The sequence below is a fragment of the Lepisma saccharinum genome, chromosome 5 (genome assembly GCF_977018435.1).
Source record: "Lepisma saccharinum chromosome 5, izLepSacc3.1, whole genome shotgun sequence".
Classification (NCBI taxonomy): domain Eukaryota; kingdom Metazoa; phylum Arthropoda; class Insecta; order Zygentoma; family Lepismatidae; genus Lepisma; species Lepisma saccharinum.
In genome coordinates this window covers 9,655,761-9,676,571 of record NC_139233.1, presented here as the reverse complement: position 1 = coordinate 9,676,571, position 20,811 = coordinate 9,655,761, and the positions used below count along the sequence as shown (strand labels likewise).

Here is a 20,811-nt window from a genome sequence, read left to right as displayed (position 1 = left end):
CTCAAAGCCTAACAGCTCTCCTATAGTACCCAGATCCACTGTTTCTGTAGCAGATACAATCTCTACTCTGTGAGTGACAGAATTTTGAGTTAATACCATACCTCTGGGTAATTGAGCATTTAGAGTGGACAGATTATACTGCCCTGGAGTGATGACAATTTTTTGATCCCCTACTGCAATTGTGTTGTTGTGGTGTGTAATATTAGGGATCAAGTACATGCCATAAAATGCTCTGAGAGCAATTGTTTTGGGATACACTATATCATCATGTAATTTGAGTTTCAATATTGAATTTTGGCTGGTGAGATGGAATACCCCTATGATGTTTCAGATACCACAGGGCCTTTTGAAAATTTTCAATTGATGGTTTATTTATTTGAGACATATATCTAAGAACAGATAAACACAAATGTCCACAATTAACATCTTTGAAGTTTTGAACACGGGCATTATTGTAATAAAGATTAACTGATTTTAGATATTTTACTAAATTTTCAGGTGGAACACCTCCAAATGAATCAAACACAAATGCCTCATTTTTTAAATATTTAAGATAACAGATCCAGTGAGTGCCATGATTTATGTACTTATCCAAATTAACAATGCCACACTCTTTGTTGAGTGGTTGTTCTGGTAAAGAATCAGACATGTACACACCTCTAAAATTTTTGATGCCCAGTGGCTTGATTAAAGCTTCAATATCTTGGTTTGTAAGCGGCTCTTGTTTTTTTTAAACTTATTCATGGCTCTCTTAACACCTTTGCCTTGTTTCTCCATGGCCAGGTTATGGCGCTTCAATTCATCTAATTCTGCCCTATTTTTCTTGGCATCTATTACTGTTTTTGCTATGGCAGCTGATCACCCAGCCAAGCTCCCAACAGCCCCAAGTGCTGCTAAGATGGCCGGGATAGTAAATATGAAACCCCCCACATGTGATTTTTTCCTGGATTGTTGTAATTTTTTTAATTGGGGGGGTACTAAGCAACAATTTCATACCATGGCCCTTGGAAATACAAGAGCTTTTTTTCTTGCGCTGCTTTTTGGTTAAAAGACTATCAATAGTTTTAAGAGATTTAAGACCTGCATAAGGTATTTGATACATAACACCCTTGGCCTTCATTGTAGGTTTATTATATACATATTCACAACCCCCACCCCAGTTTTTGTTTGGTGCTCATAGCTATGGTGGTTCCCAATGCTGCTATTTTTTCACTCAAAGAAGCATCTTTGCTTACAAATCTACCAAATGCAGCCTCTTCTAATTTCTTGTCTGCAACATGTCTCTTGTCAAGATCAGTATGTGTGTTGTATGCTATGTCATGGCCTCTACAAGCAGCATCTAGGGGATTAACACCAGGATCACCTCTGTTTAATCTATGGTCCAATTTTGTACCGGGTCCACAATACTGATAGCCTGGAATATGTAGTTCAAATGGCAGCTTGTTTATAATGTCAGAAACCCTCAGAAATATTCCAAAATTTAGGTGGTAAAGTATTAATAATTTTTATAAGATATCCAATCCCCTTAGTGTCATTCACTATAAAATTAGACAATTTTGTGCTTATCATGTCCATAATTCCAACCTTTTCATTGTAAAAATTGTGGTTGCCAGCATTTTCCTCCCCAGCTATCACCAATAACCTGTCTACAAGTTTCCTGACATCATCAACCCAGACAAATTCTTTAGGCAGGGTGTTGTATTATTTGATTCCACTGCCAGTCTTGATCTGTGACCATATGGGCTTGATTAAGTTGTTATATTTTGCTCCACTGCTAGACTTGACTCTTTTTTGTGTGGGATCATTGTTCTAGTATAGAGCATCTGATTTTATTAATATTTCTTTGTGGTGCTCATAATCTTGATCTGTATAGTTGCCAGGCCTTTTCCTAGTCATCAGTTCCCACAACCCAGGTGTGCCGGGATATTTAACAAAATCACCTTTTTCTCCAAGATGAGATTCTGAATATACAATTATATCATCTCCCATAAATGTTACTCTGAAATTGCCAATTCTATGTATGATGCTACCATCACGCTCTGTGTCAGCATATAAGCCAAAAACCTCATCTTTGTTGTCTTTAGGTGTGCTTAAATATTTTTGAGCAAGAAGACCCAATTCAATAGGATCCAGAGTAGCTTCAATTCTTCGAGGAGCAACAGGACTAGGTGTATGAATACTGGAAAGTGGGGTGATTGGATAATCTAATATGTTCCTTGCAGCTACAGGTACAAGCTCTGTGATCAAATTTTGATTTTGCTCTGTAACAGTTTTGATATTTTTACCTAATTCACTAATAGCATCAATAATAGGCTGTTCTGTTTGTTTGTGTTGTTCATAAATTCCTCGGTTCTCTGATTTCCATCCCTTAAATCTTTTTACAAGATAATCTCTTAATTTAAGATCATCAATGATTGGCCTTTTCATGGTTATTTATATATGTTTCAATGTCTAGAAAATTGTTGATTTTATTTCTGTATTTGCCACTATTGGGTTTTCTTGTCATATCAATTGTGACAAACCCATAACTGTCCTGGTTCCAGCACCTACTGCAAAACTTGGAAAAATCATTGTAGCTCAAGTCCCCACCTACATATTCATCATATATGTGTTTGAGGTTGGTATGATCTTGATGAAACACACATATAAAATTGCTGTTGTCTCGGATCAGCTGCTTCGGTATTTTTTAAAAAGTCTGTGCCAGGTAGAAGCAATCAATGTTTTTGTGTCGGCCCTGTGTAAAGAAATTTCTAACCTTGTTTTGATTATCCAGTATAATGTCATCAAACACAACAACAGAATTATCGAGACATTCATGGAGTGGCTTAACATCTGATTCAAAAGTGGCAATATCCAATCCATCATATAGCTTCATCAGCTGCTGATATTTTAATTGTTCCAAGCTCTTAGAGAAGACATACAAGTGCCTGTTTTTCCAGTCTAACCAGTTGGGTGCCAATAAAAAATTATCAATCATTAGTGTAGTTTTACCACAAGCCGATGGCCCAACAATAAGACATCTAATATTTTCAGGCAGCAACTTGCCATTTCTCTTAATCTGCTGTTCAGGTTCTGGCAGCCTTTTTATAACATCCCAGGTGCTCATATTATCACTTTGTCTGCATCGATCCAGCTGTGTTCTGGAAGTCCTAGCCATTTGACAAATAACTTGTTGCCTTTTCTGCATATGATTTTTTCTATGAGATATGTGTCAGGCTGTTTAGTTTTGCTGAGTTCTTCTTCATAGAACCGGCCTTTGAGAATTTCTCCTCAGTGGTCTTTTATTATATATGTGTTAAGGGTCCCAGGTTTAACTTGAACCACTGTAAATAATTCAGTGCTCCAGTTTCTTGTAAAGCCTCTTTTGAATAAGTGCTTATATTTGCTGATTCTTACTTGATCACCCACCTTGTATTTGGCCTTTCTTGTTGTTGGCTGGTATCTAGGATAATAAACAGTCCTGATCAATTTTTGCTCATCAGATGAAGTTACTTCAGAGGGTTTCATGTTGATTGTGGAATGGACCGAGTTGTTATATTTATGTAGAAGTTCTGGAAGAATATTAAGCCATTTATAATTACCTTGAAGTGTAAATTGTTTATACATAAGATTTTTTAGGGTTTTGTTGAATCTCTCTACAATTGAGGCCTTGAGATCACTGTAACTCGAATAATGTTGTATTGACTGGCTTTTAATAAATTGTTGGAACACAGAATTATAAAATTCTTTGCCATTATCTGTTTGCAAATAGCGCGGTGATCTTCCACTCTGATTGATGATTGTCCTGAAGGCTTCTGTAACACATTTTCCAGTCTTGGATTTGAGTGGCACAGCCCAGGCAAATTTTGAAAATGTGTCTATTACAGTGAGTAGATACTTGTAGCCCTTGTTGATTTTGTCTAAGTTTTTCAGCTGTCCACTTGCCATCTCAATCAAGTCGCTCTGCCATAAATCATCTATGCCTTTTGTGACTACTGGCAGTCTCTTATAATTATGTCTGGCTTGTCTGTGTAATTCATCAACAATAATTTGTCTAGACATAATATGAAAACAAGAATATTGCAACTATGGGGTGTTCAGCAGCTGATACTACAGGATTTTCTAAATATAATTTGTCTCCTATTTGTATATGAAATTCCAGAGAGCCATCATCTTCAGCAAAAGATGTTTCTAATGTATTGTGATCTGTAAAATCCTCTAACTCTACACTGGTGATTTTTGGTTTGTTGTCAGCATTTGTTATTGATAAGGTGCGGTAGTGCTGTGCCTGTGGTTGTAGCCAATATTTGATCTTGATTGGTCTCAGTGTGCCCCCAACAAAAAACTGGTAATAAAATTGAGCAGGGGACAGCATATATATTTTGCCACCTGGTGTAAATGGTGAATCATATTCTTTGTTGGGGATGCTGTACAATTCAAGAATTACTGTATGTTTTGGATTCTCGATTATGCCGGTTATTTCTTTTTCTGCTGTAAGCAATCTGCTTGTTACAGATTCAAGGTGCTCATTGATAGTCCTAACAACATCATCATGGCCTGACTTGATTTTTATGTCCACAACAAGTTTCTTGTATTGTTGCACAATCTCTTGAAGCTGGGTGGCAAAAACAGACAGAGCATTTGCTTGATTGGATTCCATGGTCCCTAGCTGTTGCTTGATATTAGCTACAATTTGTTGCAAATTTTCAATAACTGCCAATTTTGAATTTTGAGCAGTAAGATCATGGACCTGTCTTCTGATATCCTCAAACAGGGCATGCAGTTCATTAATATGTTGATTAGTTGGTAGAGTGGCCACTGTCTGAGTAAGTTGTTTGATCTCTGTCTGGATATTCTTCATATTTCTTCTGATTTCAATATGCGATTCACAGCTCTCTTAATATTTTTAAGTTCCTGTGATGTAGGCAGATTTGTTACAGTATTTTGCAAAAATTCAAGTGCCAATTTCACATTATTTAATTCAGAAGCATCAGCCACATTTTGCATAGCATTTTGGAGCAGGGCTATATCTGCCTGAGTGGGTGTTGATTGTTGTAAAATTTCAAGTTTTGTTTGGATATCATCGATCAAGTGATGAAAATGAGATAGCTCAGATTCAGTGTTGAGGTTTTCAAGCTTTGTGATCTGTTGCTGGACACTGACAAGTGTGTCTACAATACCAGGCAGGCGGAATTCTAGAGATTCTTGTACATTTGTCAAATCACTTTGCACTGCTGCTATTGTACCCTCAAGATGGGTTATGGTACTTTGAATTTTTCCAAAATCTTCATATGTTTCAAGTTGCAGCTTAATGTTTGCAACACTCCGAGTTATTGCACTCAAAGCATCAGAAGATGGCAAGTTGTTCATAAAATTTTCAAGTGTCTCAATTTTTTCTTTAACCTCGGCTATGGCATTGTTCAGAGGGTCCAGATTAGGTATTTGGAGTGATTGAATCTGTTCTTTTAGAGTGGAAATCACTAGATCAAAATCTTCTTGTGATTTTATGCTTTTGACAATTGTTTGGAGCTGTGCCTGGACATTATTTATCTGCTCTTCCAATTGCTGTTTCAATTGCTCAGAGTTGGTGGCCTGGGTCTTAAATTTGGCTTGAAGAGCTGCTACAGCTTCTTCTAAACTTTGAAAATTATCCAATGCTGCCAGGTCAGTATATTTCTGAAGCAGCAATTTGAGTTCAGAATCAATTTTAAGAAGAGGGTCCATGCATTGTGATTGCAAATTTGTAATTTCTAGTTGAAGACTGGCATTGAGTGTGGTTTGTAAAGCTTGTAAATTACTTCTTAATTTCTTGACTCTGACATCAAGCATCAGAATCTCATCACTGTGATCTTCATGCCTTGTATGGCCAAATATATCATTAGGCATTTTTGTTTTAGTGGTTATTTATTATTGAATATCTGATTCTTAATTCTATAAAAAAAGGTATAAGCTTGTCATATGATCCCGGGATCTCAATATATAAGCAGTCACCAGCAGAAACAGTATACACAGTGCCAGAAATCATGTTTGAGTGCTTAATTCTATAAATATTTCTCCCCACTGAAATCTTGACATTACCCTCAGGGGTTGTAATAAATTGCAATTGACCACCTACAGGTAATTGGTAATGATTTAAATTATTGTTAAATATGTACAATGTTTTACCTGTTTCATCATCAACATCTGTAAATATGCTGTTCAGATGAATAATTAACAAAGCACTTAGTTTAGATATTATATCAGAAGAGGGTTGTGCTGTTGGCAGGTCCATAATAGCCTGTTTTTTGAACCCAAATAAGTTCATAGGCATGTTTATTTATTTCAAATCATGCTCTGTAATTGGGCATTGATTACCACTTCTCAAATCACAATGACCCCATGGTAGAGTATGTATGCCACATGATAAAATGCATCTCTTATCATCATGTGGGTCCAGAGCCACTTTTCTTACAATATTTGTAGTCAAGAAGTGATCTACACTCTGAATTCTGGATTCTGATGTTCTGATTGTGCTACATGATTTAAGGCAATTTTTGTAATCTTCAAATTCAAGCTCTTTGTCTACAGTCACTCTGCCAATGCCCTTGGCCATTTTTGCAACAGCACCACTACATGTTTCAAAACTGTACATCTTGGCCCTTAACCCAGCAAATGCCACAATAACATCACCAAGTGTCTCATCTTTTAACTTGCCAGGTATTTTTTTGTTGTGGTGTTTAATTTTTGAATGTTCACTGGTATCAAAGTATTTAAACAATTCAGGCTGTGACATATCTTGATAAACATCTTCTGTTTGAATATCAAGAACAAAACTATCTGTGTCCATGTACATCAGTTTTACACGATCCTTATAAAAAGGCTTCAACACATTATAAAACAATTTTAACATGTGTAATTTGGCCAATTCCAATATCACAGCCCCTACATAAATAGGCTTATCAAACTTAATCTTTGTTTTTTCATGTTGAAAAGTGCCATATTCTCATCATAAATTCTTCTGTAATTGAAGTTGGGCTTTGCAATCAATTTTTTGCTCCGGTTGGGGTCAGTAATTATTTTAACATCAATATGTTTTCTGACATTTTCAATTGTTTTGCCATACACTGAATTGACCATCAATTTAAACAAGGTCTTATCAAATTGGCTCATTGCAGATGTTCGAAGCTCTGTGTTTGTATCAATATATGGTTTCAACCATCTTGAGTGCCTGAACCTCAAAACTTTTCCAACTTTGGTCACTTGAACACCATGATTCATCAGGAACTGGAGGTTTTTGTAATATATGACATAATCCTGTTTCGGCTCTAGAGTCATCATCAATTTCTTCTGTTTAGAGCCAGGTGAACACTTAACCTCAGGAATTGGGGGCAGATCAGAAAATGTGTTGTGTAAATCATCAGGAATTGTCAGATCAACCTCTAAGAACAGGCCATAGTGTCTGTCATCAAAATCCTTAAGATCTTCAATGTTGAAATCTTCAACCCACTCAAGCCCTGCATATGGCAGTTTTTTCATCATAGCATAACCATAGAGGCTATTGGCATCTACATACAGTATATAATTTGATGGCAGTGCTGGATCATAATCAGGAATATACTTGTTATTTGCTCTGGCATATCTCTGAGAACATTGCACCATGCCTCCTCTTATACATTGTTCCATAAACAGATACATATCTTGATCTTGGATCAGATCCAATTCCATTTTAGTGTTTAAAACCATTGCAGACCATGCTAGGCCCGGAGCACTGTAAAAATACATTGGATCCAGCTTATAATTTTCCATGGAAGATTTTCTGAATGCCTGCAATATATCAGCTAAGAGGGTCACATCAAGTTTTAAATATGCCTTGTGATAATCACCAAATGTCTGGCATTATAAATTGTTCCACATCAACTGGGCATGGTGATATTCTTCATCAGTGATTCCAGATCCTCTGATTTTGCTGTAAAACTCTTGTTGTGGTGGCAGAGAACACTCATCAAATTTAGAAAAATCTGTAACATAATCATATGGATATACACCCTTCCGCCTAATTAATTTCAGGTCCTGATTTGGAAACATGGTACATGTGATTTTGAATTGATCATCAGATAATTGAGTGGCCAGTGTAGCCAGGCTAGCAGACAGAATTCTGTATGAATCAAGAAATCTTAAGTGAATTGGAACACCATTAACTTTAATTATTTTGCTAATAGCAATATATTTCTTATTATTTTCAGCTAAAATATTTAAATTCTCCTTGTCAAACCCCTCGTACCTGATCAAATGATGAAAATCATAATTGGATGCACCATGGCAAAATATGGGGACAAATTTTGGTCTCTGGATCTTAATATTACAGCTATTACACAGGGCCATTAAGAATTTACCATCTGTATGAGAATGGTGTTTCACCTTGATATTTGTATCTGAAAATTCAGAATCACATACCGGGCATTTTTCTGCATTGTTGAAATCTTCAATCTGATCCTCTGTTAAAGGCAACATGGGTTTTGATTTTAATAAGATATTAGATGCTATGTCACGGCACTCATTTTCTATTTTATGTGCAAATTTTTTGATGGCATCTGCTCCCATGTATAAATATTCTTTACTAACAACACCATCCTGTACAATCACATAACAAAAACTAGAAGGTTCATGTAGCTGGTATGATGTAATTGAAGGTTCATCAGGATCTGGGCTACAGAATGCAAGAGGTTTGAGGTTTGATTCAAAATCACAGACTATATATCCTGATATGCTGGGTGTTCCAACAAGGCTTCAAATTTTTTGAATTTGGCATTTTCACTTGGATTAGGCATCACCATATGAACAGGTTTATGGTTGCCACAGTATTTCAGATGCTCAATTAACTTGTTTTTAGCAATTTCTGCATTCTCTTCCCGAACCCCATTCACCATTTTTTGACCATCAAATACAGACAAACATCTTCTGCACAACTTGAATATTGTATTGGATTTGTCTAGTTGTTTTCTGACTAAAGCTTCAAGATTATGTATCAGAGTATAATGATATGTGCCATCTCCTTCAATTAAGAGCAGATCAATCGGAACAGCAGAATCATCATCAAATGTACTGATTCTGAGAGGTTCTATCAAGCAATTGCCACGGCCAGTAGAACAAGTAAATACATTCATAGATAATTGTTTACCATTAATATCCCTGGCTTTTTTTTTAAATTTATCAATATTCTGAACAGACATTGGATATTCTAAGCCCTTCATTGCATTATCAAAATCATTTTCATGTTGTTTATAATAACTTATTCTCTCAGGATTCCTTGAAACTGGATACAAAGCAGCTAAAATACACCACAAAAAGCATTTCTCATCATTATTTTCTATATTAACCACGGCTCTTTTGTTTTTAATATTGGCAGGTAATGGCAGATATGTAGATCCTTGTAATGGGCTGAATTCAGAAATATTAACATATAACTTGTGTGGAGATCCGCATAGGCTCCATCCTGACTCTTTTGCTGCAAATTCAGAGTGTTTAATATTCAATTGATCTATCAAACTGCTTATTATTTTGTCTGAATTTGCATTTGAATATACCGGTACAGTTTCTGTTATGTGGGGCTGTGTAAATTTTGTGCCATTTGGCTTCTTATATTGTGTAAACAATTTGAGGGACAGCTTATAAGAGCCATTTTGTGCATTTAGAATTGCCTGCACATCAGGATTTAAACTGTTCAAAAAATTCTTAATACCACATCTTGGCTCTGATACAAACCGGTAATCCCTTAATTGGCCAGCAAAACTGCTATGGATGGGTTCATAGTGTGGCTGCTTTGCTGGTCCAGCATTAACAGGTGTTTCATGCTTCCTTTTCAGACCAGATGTAGATGGTTGTGGGGGCAATGTTGATGACTGTGCAGAGCAAGTACCTTTATGTTTATAAGTGAAGTATTCCATGCTATATTTTCTATGGCATTTAGGGCATATTTTTGTGGGAGTTCTGCATTTGTCTGGATTACAATTCCTTTGATGCTTAGCCCAATTGGGGCTGGATACATTCTTTTTGCATTGATTACAATGTTTTTGATTTGACATTTTTTGTTGTTGTTTATTATATAAAATTTCCTGGGCTTCAATTCAAAATTCTATGCTTAATAAAAAAATCTCAGTTGGGTTCAGCAGTGTATTTTTTATATTTAGTGTGTGTGTGTGTGTGTGTGTGTGAATATTTTTGGCTTTGGTATTTATATAAAATTTCTTGGGGTTCAAATCAAAACTCTATACTTAATAAAAATATCAGTTGGGTTCAACAATGTGCTTTGTTTGTGTGTGTGTGTGTGTGTGTGTGTGTGGGTGTGGGTGTGTAGGTGTGTGTGTGTGGGTGTGTAGGTGTGTGTGTGTGTGGGGGTGTGTGTGGCTTTTTGCCTTAGTTTTTAAGTGTAGCCAAAAAAAAATATCAAGAGGGGCATATTTTTGACAAGTTTATGGACAACAAACTGAGAGATGTAGCTTTTACACACATGGGCAAATCTGTCTGAGGGGAGTTCTACACTATAATTCAAAATTCTTTAGATTTAAATATGTACACACATGGCCGATTGGGCTATATGCCCCCTCTTGTCATAATTTTAAGTGTGGGCAAATCGGGGCATATGAACTCTTCTTTTCTACACTAGGATTCAACTTTCTTGGGGATTAAGAGCATATCACACTTGAAGAAATGGGGAATAAGAGGATCTTGGCATAATTTTAAGTGTGGGCAAATCGGGCTGTTTAATCAAATAACCTCTTCTTTTCTACACCTATAAGTGGTCCTGGTTGTATTGTATTTTATACTACTTACTTCAAATAAGTTTTATCAAGATTGATAATCCACCAAAGGTCTTTTCTACTGTCACGGCGGCCGATCCTAGTTCTAGCAAGGGAAGTGGGGAGCGGGGAAGCGACCAATCCGGTGCGCTAATATACTGATTTGGTCCAATTTATGCACAGTAAGGCTAATCGGGACTGCTTCTACAGTTTATGTGCTTCCACCAGGTATCGAACCAGGAACATCTTGATTACAAGGCGACGACGCTACCACCTCGCCATCTGCGGGGAGGCCCTCCAGCGCGATAAGAAACGCAACAGCCAGTGGAACGAGGTTCACGTAGTACTTATTCTCGCCGCGTCTTGTCTCTCGGCGCCACTGCTATTGTCTGGTTGTTCTACGGCGTAATCCCGGCTCCCCACTCTCCTTGCCAGAACTACGACCGGCCGCCGTAAGAATGGAAAAGACCTATAAAAGAATGCGTCGCGAGGGGTGGTCCAACGAATCCGTCGACCCTATCCCCTTGAAATTTGCCAAGTTAATAAAGTGCAGAGGATTTATATATTTTTATTAATAACAGAAATAAAGTTCATATATTTCGTATTCGAACAGAATAACTAATGTATAGACTGTGGTAGATCGAAAAAAAGGGTTATATCTTCTACAATTAAATCCAAATAATGAATGGTGTCTCGGTCTCCAACATTCCAAGAATTATAGTTTCATGTGAGAGATACACAAAATGTCTCCATGATTTTTAAGGGCTTTTCTTGAATGAGGTGCTTAAAAGTTAATAACAAAATACAATAACTATGAACTTCATACACTGGCCGGATGGAACACAGTTCTGCTGGATATTCACTAAGCTGCTGGATCAAGTAACAAAGTCTCTCACCATTTATGTAACAATAAATAATAATAATAATAATGTAAAATCATTATAATATTATATTTTTTAATGTTCTAATTCTGCTAATCAAGCTTTTCTATTCCCCCCCTCTACAAAATGTTCTGGCGACGCCTATGACGTAGAGGACAAATCCATAACTTACAACTCGCTCTTCTATTTTTATCTAATTTTCGGTCACAATTTGACAAATCAAAATAAATATGTACTTCACTCGATACCTCATCCATCACCTTAAGTGTACTCAGGCTATCTAAAAATAACACCGGCATCAAATTATTAGAAATACAATGTTTGACATGCCACAATGCCAAGATATAAAACCAGACTGTCACAGTAAAATAAGAATTAAAGACTATTTTTATATTTATTCAAGTGCGGAAACACGTGTGGAAGACAATTAGTGTTGCCCACGAGACGAGACTTTGGCCTGTCTCGTCTCGTGGAAATGCTGTCTCGTCTCGAAAATATTCGTTTGTCTTACGACACATGGTCAATTTCGTCTCGTCTCGAATTTTTAAAAGCCTGTCCCGTCTCGTCCCGTGGGCAACACTATTGAACAGGAATAATGAAGAGATAGAAAGCAACTTGTTTGTATTCTGGAACTAAACGAAATATCTTCTATTCTAAAACAGACTGTCACATTTGTTAATGAAACGATATTTTAACTATAATTACGTGGATGGGTTTAGTAATGAAACTTTAAATAGTAAATAGACGAAATATGCAATAAAAATAGCCATAGTAAACACTCTAAAACTCATGACAAAAATACCTTCGTAACGAAATTAATGTGTGTTAATCCCGCAACGGCCCCGACGGCCACCCAGGGTCGAATGACATGTGTACCTGGGGGAAACCTTGGGGGGTAAAGGCGGTCAGCGGCGTGATGCTGATCACATCACCCCCACTCACGACCGGATCAAGAAAGTGTGAGAAGTTACCCCCACACCCCCTATACGCCTTCATGGCGTGGTGGTAAGCTCAGGGGAGCACTTTACCTTTTTTCATTTTAATATGAACAACCGTCACAAGAAATTTTACCAATTACTTTTTCCTAGCTACGTTACTATGTATACATGACAAGAAAATCCTCGAAATTATCCAGATTCAAACACTGAATCGCTCCTTAAAAAATGTAAGCATTAAATTCTAGAAATTATATTCCCAGAATGTTACTCATTTTTTGTTAGTAATACAAATATTCTCTCTCTCCCTCGCTGACTAGTAAATGTAAAAATAACAACATTACCACCCAATTCTTATTTAAAACAAATATTGCACATATAAAATTATATGTGGCCTCCCGATATTAATATTATCTTCACAAATCATGTTAATTATTATAGAAACCACTCTGTTAAATTTCTTGGGTTACACAAAATTTCCAAACAGAAATTAAATAACGTCTGTATATTAACCGTGGAATCAGATGATTGTAAAGAAGTGACTGAAACAATACGTACTAAGATAACATTTGAGACGTACGCATAAGTCCAATATTTTAAGGTTAAAAACACATGCATGTAAACCTATATACTTATCTATTATCCAAACACTACATGTATTAAAGAACTAATGAAATTTCATCTTGGAAGGTTTACGAGAGATCAGAGTTCAAACTGTTGGGTCTGTAATTGAAGAGCATTACAAAAAAAATATTCATTGCTAGGATGGTTATCGGGGGTCCTTAGTGGGTGCTAGCTTCTCAAGTTTGTCCATGACGTGTAGCAATTTCTTCAACCGCCTGTAGTTCTCTTCGACTCTGCTTCTCTCATTGCTAACTCCGTCCGTTGTATCTTCTTCGTTGTATTCTATCCTTTGACTCTGTTTTTCGCGATGTTCTTTTGCACCAACCAGCCTGTTCAGTGTACTGTTTTCAGTTTGTAGTTTGCACTGACCTTTGCTTCTGGATTCTTCAATATTAGTTACTGAGCGTTTCTTTCCAGTATGAGGTAAACCATGTTTAGTTGCGGATTCCGGTGTCCTCCTGTTTGGAAACACGTGTCCCAATCTTTCTGTATGTCCTGCATGCCTCATTAGGCCTCTCTTTCCAGCGATGCCATCTTTGCTTCCGTATGACTTCAAATTGTTATTTGATGATTGGATACCTCGTTTTGCAGTTCCTTGCTTTACTTTCCTGAAAATGAAATTATGTGGTGATGTATGCTTCTTCCTGTACGCTACTCTAAAACTTGACTCCTTCCCTCTTACCATAATATCTGGTGGATCATCACTGTACCTACAATTAGTTGATACCCTTTCATTTCTTGAAGCACCAGAACCTCTTACCTTAGAGAGTGTATTCTTACCACACGAATCTCTAGATGAATATTTTCGGTCAGTTTTTATGATAAATGCCACAGTAGATGGGCCTTTCAAAATCTTTATCCCACTCGATGATGTATCATGTCCATCTTCACCGTGCATATGACTTTCAACAACTTGTGTAATGGAGTAGCTAGAACCCGCGTTGTAATACTCTGTTGTTTGGGTATTTAAGGTGTCTCGGTCTCTGCTATAAACCTTCCGTTTCGTATCCCTTTTGCTTTCCGGTATTAAATGATTCTCTTCTACTCCATGTCCTACGTGCATTTTGGAGTTCATCTCCTCAAAACTGTCATCAATCTCTATACTTTCTTCTGCACCAGAATGTCTTCTCTGCTTCTCTGCAGATTCTAAATCGACCACTGGAGCTTCTAATTTGTCTTCATCAGGAGACATTTCCTTGCTGGTTTCAGTTCTTCCACTTTCGTTCAAATATTTGGTTGAGTGAATATCAGATTGGTCATAATTATCTCGATGACTTGTTTGAGACGGTTTTCTTTGTCCTATATCCTTGCTTGATGTCATTACATGACTTTCAGATAGCTCATTTGCATGATCTTGGGTGGATTTTGGTTTACGGGTTTTCCGCATAAATTTACCCATTTTCTTGGAATATTCTGGACAATGTTCTTGGAACTGATTATTAATTGTCCCTACTTCCAAGACTTCTAATGTATCCTTTTGTGTTTGCTTATATCTATTCAGATTACACGATCGCGCGCCAAATTTGGTTCTCAGGTACGATACAATCTCCTCACATATCAATAAAAGACTTCTCTTTATTCTTGAAGCTGTTGCACTATTACGGTCTATCATTTTATTTTTGATGACTCTGACTTTTGTAGGATAATTTGAGTGCTTATTCTTATTTCTTTTTTGTTTCCTTGTAATGTCAGTGCTACTTAATTTTGGGCTTGCTTGTTTAGAGTGCCAAATATTCTTAAAGTTAATTCCAGGTACTCCATGACGGTACCTTTCATGACCATTCGATTTATAGTTACTTTCATGCATTTCTTGTCCGTTTTGTTCACCTATTGTGTGACGCGGAGTAGGAAAATTTGAGTAAATCACTTGAATATCATCCGATTCACAAATATTTGATCTTGATGAGGATCCGTGTTCGCATATCATGTCAGAATCTCTGTCTATTCTCGTCAGAAATTCTTCAGACGATTTTTCATGAACGTCGATTAGGTCTTCTTTGGAAAGCTTATGTTTAACACAAGTTTCTGAACCAGAACTTCCAGCAATACGAATAACATTTCTTCGTGTCTCATCAGGAATTTCGTCTGGTGTTTCTGTATTTGGGAAAACGTTATTCCATTTTAAATTATTTAAACGAAGACATCGTTTCGGATCCTTGCAACTTTCTTTTTCATATTTGGTTAGAAACCCTAAGAAAATCTTTCCAGTCGAAACATCATAAAACGCTTGCACTTCAGGTGAACCATGAGTACGTGTGGATTTTATTGTTTGAACATGGTCATGCCCTTGTTCATTTTTGTTCATGTTGTTTCTTTCCTTTCTTACAGAATTATCTGACTCTGTACGAAATTCCCTTGACTTCGTACGGCGGTGTATGCGACCACCTACAAAATATTTTTCGCCAAATTCTTTCGGAGCACTGGTAGTTTGCACTATACAGCTGTCAGGTTCTTCATTAGTTGTGTTGTTTACAGTAAACAGTGCAAAAATCCCTGAAGTATTTGTCCCTACAGAACTTAAGACCCTGCTAGCCTCTTGGTCTTCATGGTGTGTCTCATGTAAGTCAGGAATCTTGTTTTGTGTTTCTGATCCACCAACTGTAGGCTGTGTGTCATTAATGGTGACTTGTGCCGAAGGGCTGTCAAAGCCTACATTTGCAGTCTGTTTATCAGCAGAAGGCTCTGAAGGTACTGGAGTACTTGACTCTACAGAAATAAAGACCTTGCTAGGCTGTTGTTCTTCATGACGTGTCTTCCGTAAGTCAGAGATCTTGTGTGATGTTTCTAATGTACCACCTGTACGCTGTGTAAAACGAATTATGTCTTGCACCGAAGGGCAGCCAGAGCCTACACTTCCAGTCTGTGTTCCAGGAAAAGGCTGCAAACGTCCTGAGGGACTTGTCCCTACAGAATGTAAGGCCGAGGTATTCTGGTGTTCATATCGTGCTGTTTCTAATGGACCAACTGTACGCTGTGTAAAACGATTAGTGGCTTGCATCGAAGGGCTGCCAAAGCCCACACTACCAGTCTGCATCCCAGGAAAAGGCTGCAAACGTCCTAAGGGACCTGTCCTTACAGAATTTAAGTCCGTGCTAGCCTGGTGTTCCTCATAGCATACTGTTTCTAATTTACTACCTGAACGCGGTATAGAGCGACTTGTGTCTTGTATCGAAGGGCTGCCAAAGCCTGAACATCCAGTTTGTATGCTAGCAGAGGGATTCACCATTTCTGAGGTACTAGTGGCTACAGAATATAAGTCCATTTTAGCTTGATGATTTGTATGGCGTGTCTTATATACGTCGGAGATTATGTTTGGCGTATTTAGTGAAGGAACTGCATGCCGTGTAGAACGACTGGTGTGTTGTATCGAAGGGCTGCCAAAGTCTTCATATCCAGTTTGTTCCCCAGCCCTCAACATTCCTGAGGTACTTGTCCCTACAGAAAATGAAATTGTTCTAGTGTTATTGTAGCATTTGCAACAATTACTCCTGCAAATGTCTTTCTCACCACTGACCGAAGGACCGTGTGTTCCTTCTTCTGATGCTTGACGGCTGTAGTTGACAGCATCGGTTGCTCGATCTACATTTCTACATGGCCTATATAAACACTCACACCTCTCACGATGTATTAGTTGGGGACTACGCCATGTCTCGTTTTTGTCCATCCCGGGTGAATATTGACTGTTACAACAGTTACAACGATGGATCATTCTCGGGGGCTTTTCTTTGCGCATTTTTGTATACATTTCACTCTCCCTGTGATTGTCTGAAGAAGAGACATGCTTTGATCTTCTCCTTCTTTGCTTTAGCTTGTGTGCTTCGGCATTTCTCTTCCGTCTCGAGTCACTGCCAGAGCTATCGCTTGAACAATAACTCGAACCTGTATCTCTGGCGCGTTTACTACTAGTTTTATCAGTGTTGATCACATTACAATCACAAGCTAGAAGTACGCTTGGAGAGCACCTGCAGTTACCTCGATATGCAACCCTTCCTCCTGAATTACCAACGCATCTTCTTTCGCAAACGCACCCTCTACCTCCTAACCTTTGCATCACTTGACTAGGATAAAATAGTGCCCTCATAGCTTCTGATACCCTGTGTACGATTGAATATTGTTGTTGTGCTGTTGCTAAAGATGCATTTGGTTCATCACAGTGAGTTATGTCGCAAACAACGAGATGTGTGCCACTACTGTTCGACGGGCATTTGCAGTACGAAGGAATTTCATTTCCACACGCAGTAAGTCGAACACTTTTGCAGGGTAAGTTTCCACCTTTCAGAATCACAGAATCCAGTATGCATTTACAAAGACTGTAATCTTGACCATTATTTGGACCTATCGACATGCTATTTGCCATCTTTCTTTCATTGATTTCCTGCAGTTCGTCCGAAGGGATTGCTTCATCTTCATCTATTACTTTGAGACGTAGCTCTTCCTCTTCTTCATAATTTTGAAAACACTGCGCAGAGCATTTCTGAAATTCATACAAGCAGATATGTTTCATAGAATACCTAATTGTGTGTTGAGTTACTGTACTACTAGATGTCCACCAATACGTAAGGGTGTCAACTATGAGAGGAGAGAGTATTAATAATTTTTACAATCCATTATCCAAGCAAGTCATTGGTTATGTACCACTATATTTGATACTTGCAAGATGGATGGGATTGCCAAATTAATGGCCAACTTCCGTGGAATTTCGTTAAATAATAAGTGTCTCAATCTGTTGCTCCCTCAAAAAATAATTCCTGGGAAATTATTAAGGCGAGTAAGGTAGCAAATTACCGTGCATGGACCACTCTAAACAAAATTATATAATATTTACTTTTCCATGGAACCAAGCTATACCGTGCATGTCAGTGAGTTGATTTATAATTTAGTGATAATGAGAGACATAACATGATAATCGTGGTAACATTTTGGAATATATTCAAAGGTAGTGGTATGTAATTTCATATTTTCGTTCTGCATTTTCTTTATTATTGCCTCTACATTACAAACTCTCTTCGTGGGAATTAAAACTTCCGTACAGCAGATTTATAATTTTCGCCTTCTTCTTGGATACCGGTAAGTGTGAAGCATATGTTCTTCGGAGCAAAACGTTGAAGAAATCTTAATAAAATGTAGTGAATGATGACAGTATTTTTAATATTGATCCTAACTTTCTAACGAGTAACAGAAACCAAAAACAGCATGTACGCTATGTTCATGTCATAATGTTAAAGCACTGATAGACATAAATTGTGTTAATTTATTACACTTGTAATGGTTGTGAAACTCTCCCAAACTCACAAGTAATAAGTTTTGATATCTTTTCTATTGTAAACATGTTCATAATTTAACTGAGTAGAGCGACTTAGTTCAAGAGTTCTGCATCAATGGGAATAGTTTTAAATTGTTGAAATAGATTCATTTTCGTTTGCTAGAAAAATTGTTTTTCGCGTTAAAATGAGAGACGATATTTGTAAAGGATTATTTCAATAAGAGCGTAAGTACAAACTGTGTCTTTGAATACTTGCAACGTTAACTTGTATAATATTATGAAAAGATCCAGTTCGCGTATGTCCTGAGTTTTTGTGTAAAGTGCACTTTATACACAGATAGGCTAATAGTGACTGGTCCTATAGTTTAAGTGGGATCCGAACCCTTGTGTCCCTCCACTGGGTATCGGACCCGGGACGGCTTGATTACAAGACGACTATATTACCACTACACGTATGCTATGAACTACATTTTAATATACAATTGCAAGACCCATCTGATATATGGGTTAAATTATTGCCATCATTTTAGGGAATGCAGTGATTTACCCTGTTTCGTACTAAGACTGAATCGTGCATTTTTCACACAAAAGTACACGCAGAGTACAGATAGGATGCACAAATATTTCCAAGCAAATTGTCCATCATTCACTATTTAGTACAAAGTGCAAGGCTCAAAAATTGAAACTAAACACGAAGAAAACAACAACAAAAAATAAACAATTGACAGCCTCTGCACAAGTATTAGTACAATTACTTTCCTTAAGTTCTGAGAGCATAATGATTAAACAATATCAATTTTCATATCATTCTTATTACATTTCACTGTATGCTCTACTGGTACTGAATAATACATATACTGATCGACCATCGTGTGCTATGGTCTATGTGTGTTTCTAGCTGCTATTAAGCCTAATGAAGAAAGATTAGTAAACACATACCTATCTTTTACTGTAATTTGGAACATTTGACTGCATCAGCAAAATATCATGAATTTACTTCCTTCACATTACAGCCATGTTTAAATTTTCATCGTTATTGGCTTGACATTTCTGCAAGTGTAATCTGAAAATTTTGATTTTATGCCTTGTCTGGGGCTTCAATACACAGATGTACTCAAGCCGGGGTCTCCCAGATACTTATATACGGGCCTCACATTAGCTTCCGTGACGTCACAGGATTAATCAAGTACAGTCCATTTACAACATTTAATGAAGTGCATTCTAAGAGTATAATATTTAGTTTTCTGAGTGAATAGTCCTCTCTAATTCGTTCAGAATGTTGCTTTCAATTGAAGAACTTTTCAAATGTTATATAACATTAGAAAATACGTTAAATAATATAGATAAAATTAAAATCCAATCTTTACCGTTACGCATAATATACCTTTATTTTTAAAGTTCAATGGAAAAAGGCGATATAGATAAAATGTCATCTTACATTTGGAACTCACTGTAAATTCGTAAAGAATTATCATCGTTACTAGATAAATGCTTTCAAAATGCTGTGAAATAAAAATTTATAGTCCAAGTTATGTACCCAGATAATTTTATAAACTTTTACGAACAGAAAATTTGAGGAAAGAGCTTGTAAGATTGGAATTTCGTATTAAATAAGCTTTCCAACTATGGAAACTCAATTCGCGTGTCTAATTCGAATAAATGTTAAATTCTAATGTTTCTAGAAATCTGCTAAATATTTGAATGCACAAGTTCCCGTGGTTTGGTTGTAGATTATATTTTTCTTAAAATAATTTTTCGCATTAAAACCTTACATCCAAGCAAAGAGAGAGAGAGAGAGAAAGTGTAGAAATACCAATGCAACAAACATACTAGTCTAACCTATTCGCAATACCTAGATGCTACGAACATTAATCTTAAATGATCTAATAGTAATTCAAGCCTATGAAAAGGGATTTACGATCACACGGAAAATGAAACTCGTTGAGAATATTAATGAAACATGCAAGCAACTTCCTTTAATTAAGAAGTCCAAAGGAAAAAGCTTGGGGACACAATGAACTTCATGCTCGATCAGGAGATTATTCTTAAAATAATATCGTATTCTTTAGTCCTTATAATTATATCCCTCTTCGGTAAACAAGCAAGATAATGGTAAAAACAAAGATATACGTTATTTTTCAGGATAAGGCGTAAGTTTTAATATATATATCAGTGTGCTTCATTCATCCCTAACAACGACATTTTACTTCTAACTGTACTTGGACATGTACTAAAATCGTGTCAAACAACATTCGCCCACGTGTAAGTTGATAATTATATTTTCCCATTGTACTTGTGATATTTTGAACAGGTTCAGATAATATCTCGCTCTCCTATTTTTACACAGAGCATAA

At 36.9% G+C, this 20,811-nt stretch overlaps 1 protein-coding gene across 2 annotated transcripts in view; it reads right to left on the bottom strand.

Annotated features, from left to right (window-relative positions):
• LOC145987647 (uncharacterized) overlaps window positions 1–19,469 on the bottom strand; it is a 43,901-nt gene extending 24,432 nt beyond the window's left edge. The window contains exons 1-2 of one of the 2 annotated variants that reach the window (XM_083122141.1): window positions 19,397–19,469; window positions 17,167–17,668 (exon numbers count right to left, since the gene is read on the bottom strand). In XM_083122141.1, coding sequence (XP_082978267.1) covers window positions 17,167–17,551 — 385 coding nt within the window. In that variant the 5' untranslated portion in view covers window positions 17,552–17,668; window positions 19,397–19,469. The remainder of the gene's footprint in view (window positions 1–17,166; window positions 17,669–19,396) is intronic. The other variant, XM_083122139.1, reaches the window with a different exon arrangement.
• Between the last annotated feature and the right edge of the window lie 1,342 nt (window positions 19,470–20,811).